The sequence below is a fragment of the Hyla sarda genome, unplaced genomic scaffold (genome assembly GCF_029499605.1).
Source record: "Hyla sarda isolate aHylSar1 unplaced genomic scaffold, aHylSar1.hap1 scaffold_1227, whole genome shotgun sequence".
NCBI lineage: Eukaryota > Metazoa > Chordata > Amphibia > Anura > Hylidae > Hyla > Hyla sarda.
The window spans coordinates 63,867-82,016 of NW_026607848.1; the positions used below are offsets into that span (position 1 = coordinate 63,867).

Below are 18,150 nucleotides of genomic sequence, written 5' to 3' on the forward strand. Positions count from 1 at the left end.
GCTAAAGTCGCAGAAATGTCACACATATTTGGCCTGCAACTTTCTGTGCGACAAATTCAGACAGGAAAAATCAGTATAAATCCTTAGAAAATTATCCCCCAGTGTCTCCATCTGCTGGCGGTATTGAATAAGCATTGCTGCACTGATGGGGTATGCATTAGACGAAAAAAAAGAAGAAAAAGAAGAATAATACGCCCAGAAAAGAGGCGAAAAGGAGAAAAACGTAAAAAAACGTGAAAAAAAAGTAAGAGGAAGAGAAGGGAAAAAAAGGTGGAAATGGGTTTAAAAGTGATTTCGGCGGAGAAATATATATATATATATATATATATATATATATATATATATATATATGCGCACACACACACATAGATATAAACGTATTCTCCGTTGAGATATTGCAGCCGCTGCTGTGTCCAGGCCCAGGAGCCTTAGCACTGTGCTGTGATGTCACTCAATACCACTGACATCACTAGGTGTAAACAACATCTCTCCTTTGCTGTGTATGTGACTATGGAGCTGTTTGGTGATGTCGTCTATTACGGCCTTCATAGAAGCAACAGGAGATTGTTGCATCCATCTTGAACCCTCAGAACTACAGTGCTATGATGTCACTCACTTCCACAGGCCTTGCAGAGTGTAAACAACAACAACCCAGCTTTGTTGTGTATGTAACCAAAGGGATTTGTGATGTCACCTAGAACCTTCACAGCAGCGACAGCTTTATGAGGAGCATCAGCACTGCTCTGCCTGAGCAGAACCATCACCGCCATAGGTTGTCAAATAACCCGGATTTAACCCACACAGGTAAGTCCAATGGGGTGCAGGCATGTCCTCTATGCTTACAGCTTCCCGTGGGTGTTGGTTTGATACCGTTTGGGGACAGCCAAGGAGGCATCTGCAGGCAACAAAGGTAGGTGTGTGCTTGTGTGTGTGTTTCCTATGCAGATCCTAAGCCCAGTGTCACATGCAAGTAGGAGGAGTAAGAAGGGTTCCTGGCAAATCCGGGTTATGGATTGCATTTAAAAAGGCCCCGTGGGAGTGCAATGGGCCCCTGTCTTGCTGCTTAGCAATAATGGTATGGGTTTAGGTTCTGCTGTGTGTACTGGTGGTTGACTGCCCCCCAGCCCAGAGTGTGCATGGAAAATTGTCTGGCAGCCTCCCTGACAGCAAGCAGTGATAGTGCCCATGAAGGGGACCTTGTTGGGCCCGCCCCTTTCACGGTTATCGCTTCTCGGCCTTTTGGCTAAGGTATAGGGATATACCTTGGCTGATCCGGTTCCTGCTTTTGTGGGTGCTCTGAGACCCCCCTCCTCGGCCCTGGGACATCGCCCTTCGTTGGGCTTAAGTCCCTTGCTGCTATTGGGGAGGGGGCCCACCTCAGTGTAGAGTTGCGATCCCCCTTTGCCTTAGGGACCTAGTGTCTCTTTGGTGCGCTTGATTGTGAGCATGGCGTCAGCCAGTGACGGAGATCCAGGCATGGTACCATCTTATGCCAAGCTCAAGAACTCAGTACGTATATCGTACTTGGAGGACCAGAGAAAGAACCGGGACCTGAAGTACATCGTGGAGCAAGTTCTGCTGGGCGTCTTTGGATTAAGGAAGCATGAGATATTATCCATCCAAGATTATCCGAAAAGAGGAGTATACGATGTTACTTTTACGGAAGGAGGTATTTACAAGGACTTTGTTATACAGATGAAGAAGGTAAGCGGAGATGCCCGCTTGAGTGGAATAAGAATTGTTGAGCACTTTCCCGATGAACTTATGCTTTTAGTTATAAAAATGTACTCTCCATACGTTAAAGAAGATGAAATTGTTGTGTTTTTAAGGAATTTTTGTAAAAAAATTATAAATAGAGGGAAAGTGATGAATGAGTGTGGAATATGGTCCTCTAAGTGGAAGTTTCTGGTTGAGTTCAAAGAAGATCTATTACTCCCAGGACGAAAGGTTATGCCTCCAGCTCGGTTCAAGTTAGGAAATGTAAATGGTGACGTGTTTTTCCCAGGAATGCCCAATTTCTGCAGAGCTTGTAGAAGATATGGACATGATAAAAACGTATGTGAGAGTACATGTACAAATTGTGGCAGCACTGAGCACTCCTCCAGAGAATGCACAAAAGAAAAGAAATGCAGTTTATGTTACAGAGTTGACCATTTGTATGCTTCTTGTCCTCACAGAAACAAAGAGAAACAACAGAGAAGCCAGCCAGACCCCCGTCATATGAACAGAGAAGACAGCAAACCAGAAGAAAACCCAACTGATCAACATGGTGAGTCTGCTACCTCTGATGAAGATGGATATGAGAAACCCTCCAGCATGAAGGTAAGAAGAAAGGAGAAGAAAGCATGGCAGACAGGAGCTCCTCTCTCGCAGCAGAGGGGTAGTAACCTGGATGAAGCTGTCAGCAAGCCTCAGAGTGCCCCCCTGAGGAAGCCAGAAAATGTTGGGGCTAAGAGAAGAAAGACCGGAACAGGAAGAGAAGAGGCGTTTGTGGAAGAAGAGGGGGGGGTAGGGATGCCATCAGGTGTTCCAGCCCCCTCCCCAAGTGAAACAGGCAACTCGTCCATGGTTCCCGACACGGTGGAAGTCGTTGTGCCCGACCAGCTGCCCGGGGTGGCTCCGACAGGTCATCCCGGGGAGGAGATGGACACTGGGCAAGGTGACGGAGACGGGACAACCCCTGTTCCGGCGAAGAGGAATCCTCTCCTTAGTCCCCTACCGGAGGATCTTCAGGAGGAGGTAATGGAGGAGTCAGACGGTAGCAGCTCACCGGAATCTCTGGTGACAGTGAGATCAGAAGGGGAAAATGATAGTTTTGGGGGTCTGGCTGATGAGGATGAGATAGAATGTGCACAAAGATATTGAAAGTGGTCTCTCTGTAACCTTTAATGATGGCGCTCCATGGACTCTCCCTCAATGTGAGGGGCCTTAAGACACACGCAAGAAGAACTGCTATTTTTAATTTTTTATCCTTTTTGTCTGCATCAGTTTTCTTCTTACAGGAATGTGGCATCCCTCACCAAGCATCATACAAGAAATATGAAGAAGACTGGAAGCATGGCCCCTCAGTGTGGTCAGGGTCCAACGCATCTAAATCTGGAGGAGTTGCTATACTTTTTAAGGGTAATGTTAATATAATTTTTAAGCAAGAGATTTTACCAGGAAGGATTTTATTAGTTAAAGCTTTTATAAATGGTTTTACATGGCAGTTTTTAAACTTTTATGGTTCACCTGATAAAAAAGAAAGAGAAGAGATGTTAGAGATTTTACCTCTTTTTATTAATGATTCTTATCCTTTGATTTTAGCTGGGGATTTTAATTGTGTTTTAAGAGGTGAGAAAAGATATTCTCGAGCTACTAGTAGAAATTATGATAAGACATCTAACATTTTAAAAAATATTACTTTAGATTTTAGGCTTATAGATGTTTTTAAAAAATGTAATCCAAATTTACCTGATACTGAAGGCATTACATGGAGTAATGTGAATTGTAGCTCGAGGATTGATTTTATCTTCTCTTCTCAAAATGTTTTACCTGCCAAATGTGAGCTTTTAACTAATATATTTTCTGATCATAAATGTCTTCTATTTGTTTTAAATCCTGTTCCTGGTTTTAAGAGGGGTATTGGTTCATGGAAATTGAACATATCTCTTTTAGAAGATAAAATAATCTTAACAGAATACGCCAATTTTTATAATAAATGTAAAAATAATAGAGACCCAAATATAGATATAAAAGTATGGTGGGAAAATATGAAGAAAAAAACTAAAGATTTTTTTATAAAACAAGGTATCCAAAAAGCTAAAGATAAAAGACATTGTTATGATATTTTAAATACACATCTTCAAACTCTTTTTAAATTGCACAATATAGGGATAGATGTAAAAGATGATATTGTTAACATTAAAAAAGAAATAAAAACATTTTTAAATGAAAAAGGTAAAGAGATCATTTTTAAAGCTAAAATCAAACATATTGAAAATAACGAAAAATGTACAAGATATTTTTTTAAAAAATCTAATCAAAAAAGAGTCCATATCGAAAAACTAGAAGGAGAAGTGGAGATGAATAAAATTTTATTTAAAGTACAATGTTATTATAGGGAACTTTTTAATGAGAAAAAAATAGATGCTAATTTCATGAACGATGCCTTAAACAAAATAGAACGTGTTTTAGAGAATAATTCTCAATCCTTTCTTTTACAGTCTATCCCAGAGAAGGAAATATTGGATACCATAAACAGTTTTAATTTGGGTAAAGTACCAGGGTCTGATGGCCTGCCAATCGAATTTTATAAGGTTTTTTATGAGGTTTTAAAAGATGATCTTTTATCTCTTTTTACAGATGTTTTTAATACCAAGATTTTACCACAGTCATGGAAAATGGGTGAGGTTTCTCTGCTCTTTAAAAAAGGTGATAAAGAGGATATTAGGAATTGGAGACCAATAACCCTTTTAAACGCTGATTATAAAATAATGGCTAAAATATGTGCAAACAGACTAAAAAATGTTATAGATAAATTAATACATAATAATCAAGTGTGTGGTATACCGGGTAGAAACATGTGGGAAAATTTAAACCTCATAAAAGATATAATAGAAGATGCTAAAATAAGGAAAAGTAATTTAGCAATTTTAACAATAGACTTTGAAAAAGCATTTGACAGAGTCTCGCACTGTTTTTTATTTAATGTTTTAAATAAAATGGGCATACCAGAAGGTTTTTTAACGTCACTCAAAGCCTTTTATAATGACTGTTTTAGCAAAATTTTAATTAATGGTTTTAAGACTGAAATGGTTCCTTTAAAATCTGGTGTGAAGCAGGGTTGCCCCCTATCACCCCTTTTATTTATTTGTGCACTAGAGCCACTTTTATGTGTCATAAGAGGTGATAAACAGATCCGTGGGATAAGGCTCCCCGGAGGAAATGGTCTTGAAGCTAAAGTAGTCAGTTATATGGATGATGTAGCAGTGACATGTCAAGATAGCCTGGCACTTAAAAAAACTTTAACACAAATTAACTATTTCTGTTGTGCTTCTGGTTTTAAAGTGAATTTTAACAAGTGCGAGATTTTAAAAGTCGGCAAGCTGGATACAAGAGACATAAAGGTACCGGTAGTAGAAAAAGTAAAAATTTTAGGTGTGTATTTTAATGAATTAAATAATGGAAACGAAAGCTGGGAGCTAACAATGCAAAAGGTGAACCAAAAATTATGTGTATGGAGACTAAGAGACCTTACAATGGAAGGAAAAGTGCTGATTTTAAAGATGGTGATTTTACCTTTGCTTTTATATTTAAGTTTAGTGTTCCCACCTAACACACATATAATACGTAAAGTCTCAAAAGTCTGTTACACCTTTTTTTGGAATTCCAAATATGAGAAGTTAAAAAGAGAAATTGTATCTAAACCTAAAGAGAAAGGGGGGAAAAGTTTTACTGATTTTACTGCGTTCCTTTATACAAAATTCTTTTCATTGTGTCTTAAGAATGTTTTTAAAGACAACTATTGGTCGTTCTTTTTGCGCTATAATGTTGGTAATCTCATGAGACACCATGGTTGGTTTGAAACAGATCTTAAACACCCTTATGCTTTTAACCTCCCTATTACTTATTGTATTTTAGAAAAGATTGTTTCTCTTTTTAAACTGTTTGATTTTAGTAAAGATATTCTAATCGATGGGAAAAAACTTACGAGAGTCATTTTAAACAATATTAACATGTGCCAAGTTGGAAATTTTAATGATGATAAATGTAAAGAAATCTGGAGAATTGTGAACTCATTTTATCTTTTTAACTCACAGAAGGACTTATCCTGGAGCTGCATCCACAGTTGCCTTCCGTGCCGGGCTTTCCAACACCGTAGAGGATTTGCAAGCACAGCAAAGTGTCCAAGAGAGGGATGCCACGAAGAGGAGACTGTTTTACATCTTTTATGGACATGTGATTTTTCTAGAAGGATATGGACTAAAATGCTGCCACTTTTAAACAAAATTGCTGCTATAAAAGACTTGGACTATAATATGGTTTTATATGGGTGTTTGGATTGTCCCGGCGAACAAGAGAAACGGAAGGCATGGCAAATAATAAACTGTGTGAAGGCAGCTCTGTGGAAAAATAGGAATATTTTATTATTTAAAAAGGACATTTTATCTTTCGATGATGTTATTGGAATGATATTAAGTGAAATGTACATCTATCTTTTAATCGATAAACAAAGTGATGAGTTTGCATTCTTAAAATGGCATTTTACCGACTGGCATATGTGAAATTGTAAAATTGTAAGTTTTTTATGTTCCCCTGGTTTTAATGCTATGTAACTATGTAACTATGTTAAAACTTGAAACTTAAATAAAATAGGTGTGTACCTGTGAAGGTGCAGCCAAGTTAAAAAAAAAAAAAAAAAATCTGTTCTTATCAGTTTAATATCTGATACGTCCCCTATCTGGGGACCATATATTAAATGGATTTTTGAGAACGGGGGCCGATTTCGAAGCTTGCTTCCGTCGCCCTATGCATTGACCCGATATGGCAGTATCTTCGGGTACAGTGCACCACCCCCTTACAGGGTTAAAAAGAAAGATTCCTACTTTCATTGCTACCTGCTTGCTGGCTAGCCAGCTAGCCAGCCCTGTGGGCCTTGCTGCTGCTGCTGCTGCAGCCAAAAAACAAAAGGTGGTGCTGCTGCTGCTTCTGCTGCTTCTGCTTCTGCTTGTGTCTGGCCCCTGTTGGAGCGTCCAGGCACAGGACTTCTGCTGCTGCTGACTAAATGGCCTCCTTAATTGGATCATTTGAGTAGGCAGCACACCTGTGCAGGTAGGGCATGACATGATAGGCAGCTGCCTTGATAGCGGGTGGGTGCTGAATGTTCCTAATTGACAAAATAAGATTAATGCTTATGAAGAAATATAAAATCTCATCCCTTCCCCAATATCGCGCCACACCCCTACCCCTTAATTCCCTGGTTGAACTTGATGGACATATGTCTTTTTTCGACCGTACTAACTATGTAACTATGTAACATAACATGGGGGGGGGGGTCTCCTGGCTGTTCACACAGGTGTGTCATTGCTGTACATTGACCATGCATTGCTTCTGTGGTATTGCAAAGGCAAAGACAAATGCTTCCAGCCATCCATTGCACTAATGGATTGGTCATCAGCTGGCTGTCTATGTCCCGCATCAATATAGACCAAAGTACAGAGGGTTAGGCTATGCTATTGTGCACCTACCTGATGCATCAGAAGGTGCGAGGCCCTTGCTAAATTCTGTGCACAGACTTTGAGATCTATGCTTTAGACTGTATCTAAACCTGCTCCAACATGGACTGACATTCTGGCCTACTTTCAGCCGATGCGACTTGTCTGTCGCTGAACAGTCGCTTTTTATGTATTCAGCACCTATGTATAATGTTGTAAAAATGCTCTAGAAGCTAAAGTCGCAGAAATGTCACACATATTTGGCCTGCAACTTTCTGTGCGACAAATTCAGACAGGAAAAATCAGTATAAATCCTTAGAAAATTATCCCCCAGTGTCTCCATCTGCTGGCGGTATTGAATAAGCATTGCTGCACTGATGGGGTATGCATTAGACGAAAAAAAAGAAGAAAAAGAAGAATAATACGCCCAGAAAAGAGGCGAAAAGGAGAAAAACGTAAAAAAACGTGAAAAAAAAGTAAGAGGAAGAGAAGGGAAAAAAAGGTGGAAATGGGTTTAAAAGTGATTTCGGCGGAGAAATATATATATATATATATATATATATATATATATATATATATATATATATACGCGCACACACACACATATATATAAACGTATTCTCCGTTGAGATATTGCAGCCGCTGCTGTGTCCAGGCCCAGGAGCCTTAGCACTGTGCTGTGATGTCACTCAATACCACTGACATCACTAGGTGTAAACAACATCTCTCCTTTGCTGTGTATGTGACTATGGAGCTGTTTGGTGATGTCGTCTATTATGGCCTTCATAGAAGCAACAGGAGATTGTTGCATCCATCTAGAACCCTCAGAACTACAGTGCTATGATGTCACTCACTTCCACAGGCCTTGCAGAGTGTAAACAACAACAACCCAGCTTTGTTGTGTATGTAACCATAGGGATTTGTGATGTCACCTAGAACCTTCACAGCAGCGACAGCTTTATGAGGAGCATCAGCACTGCTCTGCCTGAGCAGAACCATCACCGCCATAGGTTGTCAAATAACCCGGATTTAACCCACACAGGTAAGTCCAATGGGGTGCAGGCATGTCCTCTATGCTTACAGCTTCCCGTGGGTGTTGGTTTGATACCGTTTGGGGACAGCCAAGGAGGCATCTGCAGGCAACAAAGGTAGGTGTGTGCTTGTGTGTGTGTTTCCTATGCAGATCCTAAGCCCAGTGTCACATGCAAGTAGGAGGAGTAAGAAGGGTTCCTGGCAAATCCGGGTTATGGATTGCATTTAAAAAGGCCCCGTGGGAGTGCAATGGGCCCCTGTCTTGCTGCTTAGCAATAATGGTATGGGTTTAGGTTCTGCTGTGTGTACTGGTGGTTGACTGCCCCCCAGCCCAGAGTGTGCATGGAAAATTGTCTGGCAGCCTCCCTGACAGCAAGCAGTGATAGTGCCCATGAAGGGGACCTTGTTGGGCCCGCCCCTTTCACGGTTATCGCTTCTCGGCCTTTTGGCTAAGATCAAGTGTAGTATCTGTTCTTATCAGTTTAATATCTGATACGTCCCCTATCTGGGGACCATATATTAAATGGATTTTTGAGAACGGGGGCCGATTTCGAAGCTTGCTTCCGTCGCCCTATGCATTGACCCGATATGGCAGTATCTTCGGGTACAGTGCACCACCCCCTTACAGGGTTAAAAAGAAAGATTCCTACTTTCATTGCTACCTGCTTGCTGGCTAGCCAGCTAGCCAGCCCTGTGGGCCTTGCTGCTGCTGCTGCTGCTGCAGCCAAAAAACAAAAGGTGGTGCTGCTGCTGCTTCTGCTGCTTCTGCTTCTGCTTGTGTCTGGCCCCTGTTGGAGCGTCCAGGCACAGGACTTCTGCTGCTGCTGACTAAATGGCCTCCTTAATTGGATCATTTGAGTAGGCAGCACACCTGTGCAGGTAGGGCATGACATGATAGGCAGCTGCCTTGATAGCGGGTGGGTGCTGAATGTTCCTAATTGACAAAATAAGATTAATGCTTATGAAGAAATATAAAATCTCATCCCTTCCCCAATATCGCGCCACACCCCTACCCCTTAATTCCCTGGTTGAACTTGATGGACATATGTCTTTTTTCGACCGTACTAACTATGTAACTATGTAACATAACATGGGGGGGGGGGTCTCCTGGCTGTTCACACAGGTGTGTCATTGCTGTACATTGACCATGCATTGCTTCTGTGGTATTGCAAAGGCAAAGACAAATGCTTCCAGCCATCCATTGCACTAATGGATTGGTCATCAGCTGGCTGTCTATGTCCCGCATCAATATAGACCAAAGTACAGAGGGTTAGGCTATGCTATTGTGCACCTACCTGATGCATCAGAAGGTGCGAGGCCCTTGCTAAATTCTGTGCACAGACTTTGAGATCTATGCTTTAGACTGTATCTAAACCTGCTCCAACATGGACTGACATTCTGGCCTACTTTCAGCCGATGCGACTTGTCTGTCGCTGAACAGTCGCTTTTTATGTATTCAGCACCTATGTATAATGTTGTAAAAATGCTCTAGAAGCTAAAGTCGCAGAAATGTCACACATATTTGGCCTGCAACTTTCTGTGCGACAAATTCAGACAGGAAAAATCAGTATAAATCCTTAGAAAATTATCCCCCAGTGTCTCCATCTGCTGGCGGTATTGAATAAGCATTGCTGCACTGATGGGGTATGCATTAGACGAAAAAAAAGAAGAAAAAGAAGAATAATACGCCCAGAAAAGAGGCGAAAAGGAGAAAAACGTAAAAAAACGTGAAAAAAAAGTAAGAGGAAGAGAAGGGAAAAAAAGGTGGAAATGGGTTTAAAAGTGATTTCGGCGGAGAAATATATATATATATATATATATATATATATATATATATATATATACGCGCACACACACACATATATATAAACGTATTCTCCGTTGAGATATTGCAGCCGCTGCTGTGTCCAGGCCCAGGAGCCTTAGCACTGTGCTGTGATGTCACTCAATACCACTGACATCACTAGGTGTAAACAACATCTCTCCTTTGCTGTGTATGTGACTATGGAGCTGTTTGGTGATGTCGTCTATTATGGCCTTCATAGAAGCAACAGGAGATTGTTGCATCCATCTAGAACCCTCAGAACTACAGTGCTATGATGTCACTCACTTCCACAGGCCTTGCAGAGTGTAAACAACAACAACCCAGCTTTGTTGTGTATGTAACCATAGGGATTTGTGATGTCACCTAGAACCTTCACAGCAGCGACAGCTTTATGAGGAGCATCAGCACTGCTCTGCCTGAGCAGAACCATCACCGCCATAGGTTGTCAAATAACCCGGATTTAACCCACACAGGTAAGTCCAATGGGGTGCAGGCATGTCCTCTATGCTTACAGCTTCCCGTGGGTGTTGGTTTGATACCGTTTGGGGACAGCCAAGGAGGCATCTGCAGGCAACAAAGGTAGGTGTGTGCTTGTGTGTGTGTTTCCTATGCAGATCCTAAGCCCAGTGTCACATGCAAGTAGGAGGAGTAAGAAGGGTTCCTGGCAAATCCGGGTTATGGATTGCATTTAAAAAGGCCCCGTGGGAGTGCAATGGGCCCCTGTCTTGCTGCTTAGCAATAATGGTATGGGTTTAGGTTCTGCTGTGTGTACTGGTGGTTGACTGCCCCCCAGCCCAGAGTGTGCATGGAAAATTGTCTGGCAGCCTCCCTGACAGCAAGCAGTGATAGTGCCCATGAAGGGGACCTTGTTGGGCCCGCCCCTTTCACGGTTATCGCTTCTCGGCCTTTTGGCTAAGATCAAGTGTAGTATCTGTTCTTATCAGTTTAATATCTGATACGTCCCCTATCTGGGGACCATATATTAAATGGATTTTTGAGAACGGGGGCCGATTTCGAAGCTTGCTTCCGTCGCCCTATGCATTGACCCGATATGGCAGTATCTTCGGGTACAGTGCACCACCCCCTTACAGGGTTAAAAAGAAAGATTCCTACTTTCATTGCTACCTGCTTGCTGGCTAGCCAGCTAGCCAGCCCTGTGGGCCTTGCTGCTGCTGCTGCTGCAGCCAAAAAACAAAAGGTGGTGCTGCTGCTGCTTCTGCTGCTTCTGCTTCTGCTTGTGTCTGGCCCCTGTTGGAGCGTCCAGGCACAGGACTTCTGCTGCTGCTGACTAAATGGCCTCCTTAATTGGATCATTTGAGTAGGCAGCACACCTGTGCAGGTAGGGCATGACATGATAGGCAGCTGCCTTGATAGCGGGTGGGTGCTGAATGTTCCTAATTGACAAAATAAGATTAATGCTTATGAAGAAATATAAAATCTCATCCCTTCCCCAATATCGCGCCACACCCCTACCCCTTAATTCCCTGGTTGAACGTGATGGACATATGTCTTTTTTCGACCGTACTAACTATGTAACTATGTAACATAACATGGGGGGGGGGGGGGTCTCCTGGCTGTTCACACAGGTGTGTCATTGCTGTACATTGACCATGCATTGCTTCTGTGGTATTGCAAAGGCAAAGACAAATGCTTCCAGCCATCCATTGCACTAATGGATTGGTCATCAGCTGGCTGTCTATGTCCCGCATCAATATAGACCAAAGTACAGAGGGTTAGGCTATGCTATTGTGCACCTACCTGATGCATCAGAAGGTGCGAGGCCCTTGCTAAATTCTGTGCACAGACTTTGAGATCTATGCTTTAGACTGTATCTAAACCTGCTCCAACATGGACTGACATTCTGGCCTACTTTCAGCCGATGCGACTTGTCTGTCGCTGAACAGTCGCTTTTTATGTATTCAGCACCTATGTATAATGTTGTAAAAATGCTCTAGAAGCTAAAGTCGCAGAAATGTCACACATATTTGGCCTGCAACTTTCTGTGCGACAAATTCAGACAGGAAAAATCAGTATAAATCCTTAGAAAATTATCCCCCAGTGTCTCCATCTGCTGGCGGTATTGAATAAGCATTGCTGCACTGATGGGGTATGCATTAGACGAAAAAAAAGAAGAAAAAGAAGAATAATACGCCCAGAAAAGAGGCGAAAAGGAGAAAAACGTAAAAAAACGTGAAAAAAAAGTAAGAGGAAGAGAAGGGAAAAAAAGGTGGAAATGGGTTTAAAAGTGATTTCGGCGGAGAAATATATATATATATATATATATATATATATATATATATATATATATACGCGCACACACACACACATATATATAAACGTATTCTCCGTTGAGATATTGCAGCCGCTGCTGTGTCCAGGCCCAGGAGCCTTAGCACTGTGCTGTGATGTCACTCAATACCACTGACATCACTAGGTGTAAACAACATCTCTCCTTTGCTGTGTATGTGACTATGGAGCTGTTTGGTGATGTCGTCTATTATGGCCTTCATAGAAGCAACAGGAGATTGTTGCATCCATCTAGAACCCTCAGAACTACAGTGCTATGATGTCACTCACTTCCACAGGCCTTGCAGAGTGTAAACAACAACAACCCAGCTTTGTTGTGTATGTAACCATAGGGATTTGTGATGTCACCTAGAACCTTCACAGCAGCGACAGCTTTATGAGGAGCATCAGCACTGCTCTGCCTGAGCAGAACCATCACCGCCATAGGTTGTCAAATAACCCGGATTTAACCCACACAGGTAAGTCCAATGGGGTGCAGGCATGTCCTCTATGCTTACAGCTTCCCGTGGGTGTTGGTTTGATACCGTTTGGGGACAGCCAAGGAGGCATCTGCAGGCAACAAAGGTAGGTGTGTGCTTGTGTGTGTGTTTCCTATGCAGATCCTAAGCCCAGTGTCACATGCAAGTAGGAGGAGTAAGAAGGGTTCCTGGCAAATCCGGGTTATGGATTGCATTTAAAAAGGCCCCGTGGGAGTGCAATGGGCCCCTGTCTTGCTGCTTAGCAATAATGGTATGGGTTTAGGTTCTGCTGTGTGTACTGGTGGTTGACTGCCCCCCAGCCCAGAGTGTGCATGGAAAATTGTCTGGCAGCCTCCCTGACAGCAAGCAGTGATAGTGCCCATGAAGGGGACCTTGTTGGGCCCGCCCCTTTCACGGTTATCGCTTCTCGGCCTTTTGGCTAAGATCAAGTGTAGTATCTGTTCTTATCAGTTTAATATCTGATACGTCCCCTATCTGGGGACCATATATTAAATGGATTTTTGAGAACGGGGGCCGATTTCGAAGCTTGCTTCCGTCGCCCTATGCATTGACCCGATATGGCAGTATCTTCGGGTACAGTGCACCACCCCCTTACAGGGTTAAAAAGAAAGATTCCTACTTTCATTGCTACCTGCTTGCTGGCTAGCCAGCTAGCCAGCCCTGTGGGCCTTGCTGCTGCTGCAGCCAAAAAACAAAAGGTGGTGCTGCTGCTGCTTCTGCTGCTTCTGCTTCTGCTTGTGTCTGGCCCCTGTTGGAGCGTCCAGGCACAGGACTTCTGCTGCTGCTGACTAAATGGCCTCCTTAATTGGATCATTTGAGTAGGCAGCACACCTGTGCAGGTAGGGCATGACATGATAGGCAGCTGCCTTGATAGCGGGTGGGTGCTGAATGTTCCTAATTGACAAAATAAGATTAATGCTTATGAAGAAATATAAAATCTCATCCCTTCCCCAATATCGCGCCACACCCCTACCCCTTAATTCCCTGGTTGAACTTGATGGACATATGTCTTTTTTCGACCGTACTAACTATGTAACTATGTAACATAACATGGGGGGGGGGGTCTCCTGGCTGTTCACACAGGTGTGTCATTGCTGTACATTGACCATGCATTGCTTCTGTGGTATTGCAAAGGCAAAGACAAATGCTTCCAGCCATCCATTGCACTAATGGATTGGTCATCAGCTGGCTGTCTATGTCCCGCATCAATATAGACCAAAGTACAGAGGGTTAGGCTATGCTATTGTGCACCTACCTGATGCATCAGAAGGTGCGAGGCCCTTGCTAAATTCTGTGCACAGACTTTGAGATCTATGCTTTAGACTGTATCTAAACCTGCTCCAACATGGACTGACATTCTGGCCTACTTTCAGCCGATGCGACTTGTCTGTCGCTGAACAGTCGCTTTTTATGTATTCAGCACCTATGTATAATGTTGTAAAAATGCTCTAGAAGCTAAAGTCGCAGAAATGTCACACATATTTGGCCTGCAACTTTCTGTGCGACAAATTCAGACAGGAAAAATCAGTATAAATCCTTAGAAAATTATCCCCCAGTGTCTCCATCTGCTGGCGGTATTGAATAAGCATTGCTGCACTGATGGGGTATGCATTAGACGAAAAAAAAGAAGAAAAAGAAGAATAATACGCCCAGAAAAGAGGCGAAAAGGAGAAAAACGTAAAAAAACGTGAAAAAAAAGTAAGAGGAAGAGAAGGGAAAAAAAGGTGGAAATGGGTTTAAAAGTGATTTCGGCGGAGAAATATATATATATATATATATATATATATATATATATACGCGCACACACACACATATATATAAACGTATTCTCCGTTGAGATATTGCAGCCGCTGCTGTGTCCAGGCCCAGGAGCCTTAGCACTGTGCTGTGATGTCACTCAATACCACTGACATCACTAGGTGTAAACAACATCTCTCCTTTGCTGTGTATGTGACTATGGAGCTGTTTGGTGATGTCGTCTATTATGGCCTTCATAGAAGCAACAGGAGATTGTTGCATCCATCTAGAACCCTCAGAACTACAGTGCTATGATGTCACTCACTTCCACAGGCCTTGCAGAGTGTAAACAACAACAACCCAGCTTTGTTGTGTATGTAACCATAGGGATTTGTGATGTCACCTAGAACCTTCACAGCAGCGACAGCTTTATGAGGAGCATCAGCACTGCTCTGCCTGAGCAGAACCATCACCGCCATAGGTTGTCAAATAACCCGGATTTAACCCACACAGGTAAGTCCAATGGGGTGCAGGCATGTCCTCTATGCTTACAGCTTCCCGTGGGTGTTGGTTTGATACCGTTTGGGGACAGCCAAGGAGGCATCTGCAGGCAACAAAGGTAGGTGTGTGCTTGTGTGTGTGTTTCCTATGCAGATCCTAAGCCCAGTGTCACATGCAAGTAGGAGGAGTAAGAAGGGTTCCTGGCAAATCCGGGTTATGGATTGCATTTAAAAAGGCCCCGTGGGAGTGCAATGGGCCCCTGTCTTGCTGCTTAGCAATAATGGTATGGGTTTAGGTTCTGCTGTGTGTACTGGTGGTTGACTGCCCCCCAGCCCAGAGTGTGCATGGAAAATTGTCTGGCAGCCTCCCTGACAGCAAGCAGTGATAGTGCCCATGAAGGGGACCTTGTTGGGCCCGCCCCTTTCACGGTTATCGCTTCTCGGCCTTTTGGCTAAGATCAAGTGTAGTATCTGTTCTTATCAGTTTAATATCTGATACGTCCCCTATCTGGGGACCATATATTAAATGGATTTTTGAGAACGGGGGCCGATTTCGAAGCTTGCTTCCGTCGCCCTATGCATTGACCCGATATGGCAGTATCTTCGGGTACAGTGCACCACCCCCTTACAGGGTTAAAAAGAAAGATTCCTACTTTCATTGCTACCTGCTTGCTGGCTAGCCAGCTAGCCAGCCCTGTGGGCCTTGCTGCTGCTGCTGCTGCAGCCAAAAAACAAAAGGTGGTGCTGCTGCTGCTTCTGCTGCTTCTGCTTCTGCTTGAGTCTGGCCCCTGTTGGAGCGTCCAGGCACAGGACTTCTGCTGCTGCTGACTAAATGGCCTCCTTAATTGGATCATTTGAGTAGGCAGCACACCTGTGCAGGTAGGGCATGACATGATAGGCAGCTGCCTTGATAGCGGGTGGGTGCTGAATGTTCCTAATTGACAAAATAAGATTAATGCTTATGAAGAAATATAAAATCTCATCCCTTCCCCAATATCACGCCACACCCCTACCCCTTAATTCCCTGGTTGAACTTGATGGACATATGTCTTTTTTCGACCGTACTAACTATGTAACTATGTAACATAACATGGGGGGGGGGGGTCTCCTGGCTGTTCACACAGGTGTGTCATTGCTGTACATTGACCATGCATTGCTTCTGTGGTATTGCAAAGGCAAAGACAAATGCTTCCAGCCATCCATTGCACTAATGGATTGGTCATCAGCTGGCTGTCTATGTCCCGCATCAATATAGACCAAAGTACAGAGGGTTAGGCTATGCTATTGTGCACCTACCTGATGCATCAGAAGGTGCGAGGCCCTTGCTAAATTCTGTGCACAGACTTTGAGATCTATGCTTTAGACTGTATCTAAACCTGCTCCAACATGGACTGACATTCTGGCCTACTTTCAGCCGATGCGACTTGTCTGTCGCTGAACAGTCGCTTTTTATGTATTCAGCACCTATGTATAATGTTGTAAAAATGCTCTAGAAGCTAAAGTCGCAGAAATGTCACACATATTTGGCCTGCAACTTTCTGTGCGACAAATTCAGACAGGAAAAATCAGTATAAATCCTTAGAAAATTATCCCCCAGTGTCTCCATCTGCTGGCGGTATTGAATAAGCATTGCTGCACTGATGGGGTATGCATTAGACGAAAAAAAAGAAGAAAAAGAAGAATAATACGCCCAGAAAAGAGGCGAAAAGGAGAAAAACGTAAAAAAACGTGAAAAAAAAGTAAGAGGAAGAGAAGGGAAAAAAAGGTGGAAATGGGTTTAAAAGTGATTTCGGCGGAGAAATATATATATATATATATATATATATATATATATATATATACGCGCACACACACACATATATATAAACGTATTCTCCGTTGAGATATTGCAGCCGCTGCTGTGTCCAGGCCCAGGAGCCTTAGCACTGTGCTGTGATGTCACTCAATACCACTGACATCACTAGGTGTAAACAACATCTCTCCTTTGCTGTGTATGTGACTATGGAGCTGTTTGGTGATGTCGTCTATTATGGCCTTCATAGAAGCAACAGGAGATTGTTGCATCCATCTAGAACCCTCAGAACTACAGTGCTATGATGTCACTCACTTCCACAGGCCTTGCAGAGTGTAAACAACAACAACCCAGCTTTGTTGTGTATGTAACCATAGGGATTTGTGATGTCACCTAGAACCTTCACAGCAGCGACAGCTTTATGAGGAGCATCAGCACTGCTCTGCCTGAGCAGAACCATCACCGCCATAGGTTGTCAAATAACCCGGATTTAACCCACACAGGTAAGTCCAATGGGGTGCAGGCATGTCCTCTATGCTTACAGCTTCCCGTGGGTGTTGGTTTGATACCGTTTGGGGACAGCCAAGGAGGCATCTGCAGGCAACAAAGGTAGGTGTGTGCTTGTGTGTGTGTTTCCTATGCAGATCCTAAGCCCAGTGTCACATGCAAGTAGGAGGAGTAAGAAGGGTTCCTGGCAAATCCGGGTTATGGATTGCATTTAAAAAGGCCCCGTGGGAGTGCAATGGGCCCCTGTCTTGCTGCTTAGCAATAATGGTATGGGTTTAGGTTCTGCTGTGTGTACTGGTGGTTGACTGCCCCCCAGCCCAGAGTGTGCATGGAAAATTGTCTGGCAGCCTCCCTGACAGCAAGCAGTGATAGTGCCCATGAAGGGGACCTTGTTGGGCCCGCCCCTTTCACGGTTATCGCTTCTCGGCCTTTTGGCTAAGATCAAGTGTAGTATCTGTTCTTATCAGTTTAATATCTGATACGTCCCCTATCTGGGGACCATATATTAAATGGATTTTTGAGAACGGGGGCCGATTTCGAAGCTTGCTTCCGTCGCCCTATGCATTGACCCGATATGGCAGTATCTTCGGGTACAGTGCACCACCCCCTTACAGGGTTAAAAAGAAAGATTCCTACTTTCATTGCTACCTGCTTGCTGGCTAGCCAGCTAGCCAGCCCTGTGGGCCTTGCTGCTGCTGCTGCTGCAGCCAAAAAACAAAAGGTGGTGCTGCTGCTGCTTCTGCTGCTTCTGCTTCTGCTTGTGTCTGGCCCCTGT

The 18,150-nt window shown here is 43.4% G+C and overlaps 1 protein-coding gene and 6 non-coding genes across 9 annotated transcripts; all 7 read left to right on the plus strand.

Annotated features, from left to right (window-relative positions):
* The first annotated feature begins 1,166 nt into the window (after positions 1 to 1,166).
* On the plus strand, positions 1,167 to 6,013 carry LOC130303381 (uncharacterized). Of its 3 annotated transcripts, XM_056551793.1 has the most exons (6): positions 1,167 to 2,739; positions 2,989 to 3,123; positions 4,206 to 4,254; positions 4,345 to 4,386; positions 5,050 to 5,139; positions 5,802 to 6,013. In XM_056551793.1, exons 1-6 carry the CDS (start codon positions 1,447 to 1,449, stop codon positions 5,861 to 5,863), a joined length of 1,671 nt encoding a protein of 556 aa, XP_056407768.1. In that variant the 5' UTR covers positions 1,167 to 1,446; the 3' UTR covers positions 5,864 to 6,013. The 3 variants fall into 3 exon arrangements, 1 of the variants encoding a protein (XP_056407768.1); XR_008853455.1 differs by lacking the exons at positions 4,206 to 4,254; positions 4,345 to 4,386 and having other exon boundaries at positions 5,050 to 5,108; positions 5,802 to 5,863; XR_008853454.1 differs by lacking the exons at positions 4,206 to 4,254; positions 4,345 to 4,386 and having other exon boundaries at positions 5,802 to 5,841.
* A 348-nt stretch (positions 6,014 to 6,361) lies between these two features.
* LOC130303420 (U2 spliceosomal RNA) lies at positions 6,362 to 6,557 on the plus strand. The gene has a single exon (XR_008853491.1). It is a non-coding gene; the product is annotated as a U2 spliceosomal RNA (small nuclear RNA).
* A 2,100-nt stretch (positions 6,558 to 8,657) lies between these two features.
* LOC130303397 (U2 spliceosomal RNA) lies at positions 8,658 to 8,848 on the plus strand. Its single transcript, XR_008853470.1, has one exon. It is a non-coding gene; the product is annotated as a U2 spliceosomal RNA (small nuclear RNA).
* A 2,097-nt stretch (positions 8,849 to 10,945) lies between these two features.
* On the plus strand, positions 10,946 to 11,136 carry LOC130303398 (U2 spliceosomal RNA). Its single transcript, XR_008853471.1, has one exon. It is a non-coding gene; the product is annotated as a U2 spliceosomal RNA (small nuclear RNA).
* A 2,101-nt stretch (positions 11,137 to 13,237) lies between these two features.
* LOC130303400 (U2 spliceosomal RNA) lies at positions 13,238 to 13,428 on the plus strand. Its single transcript, XR_008853472.1, has one exon. It is a non-coding gene; the product is annotated as a U2 spliceosomal RNA (small nuclear RNA).
* Positions 13,429 to 15,508: 2,080 nt separating this feature from the next.
* Positions 15,509 to 15,699, plus strand: LOC130303401 (U2 spliceosomal RNA). The gene has a single exon (XR_008853473.1). It is a non-coding gene; the product is annotated as a U2 spliceosomal RNA (small nuclear RNA).
* A 2,091-nt stretch (positions 15,700 to 17,790) lies between these two features.
* LOC130303402 (U2 spliceosomal RNA) lies at positions 17,791 to 17,981 on the plus strand. The gene has a single exon (XR_008853474.1). It is a non-coding gene; the product is annotated as a U2 spliceosomal RNA (small nuclear RNA).
* The last annotated feature ends 169 nt before the right edge of the window (positions 17,982 to 18,150 follow it).

What these genes read in the sequence shown, in the direction of transcription:
- LOC130303381 (XM_056551793.1), top strand. Translation starts at nt 1,447, where the DNA reads ATGGCGTCAGCCAGTGACGGAGATCCAGGCATGGTACCATCTTATGCC. An exon ending in CGGAGGATCTTCAGGAGGAG is followed by an intron (nt 2,740 to 2,988) that starts GTAATGGAGGAG and finishes TGTCTGCATCAG; the next exon opens with TTTTCTTCTTACAGGAATGT. An exon ending in AGTTGCTATACTTTTTAAGG is followed by an intron (nt 3,124 to 4,205) that starts GTAATGTTAATA and finishes TTTCTTTTACAG; the next exon opens with TCTATCCCAGAGAAGGAAAT.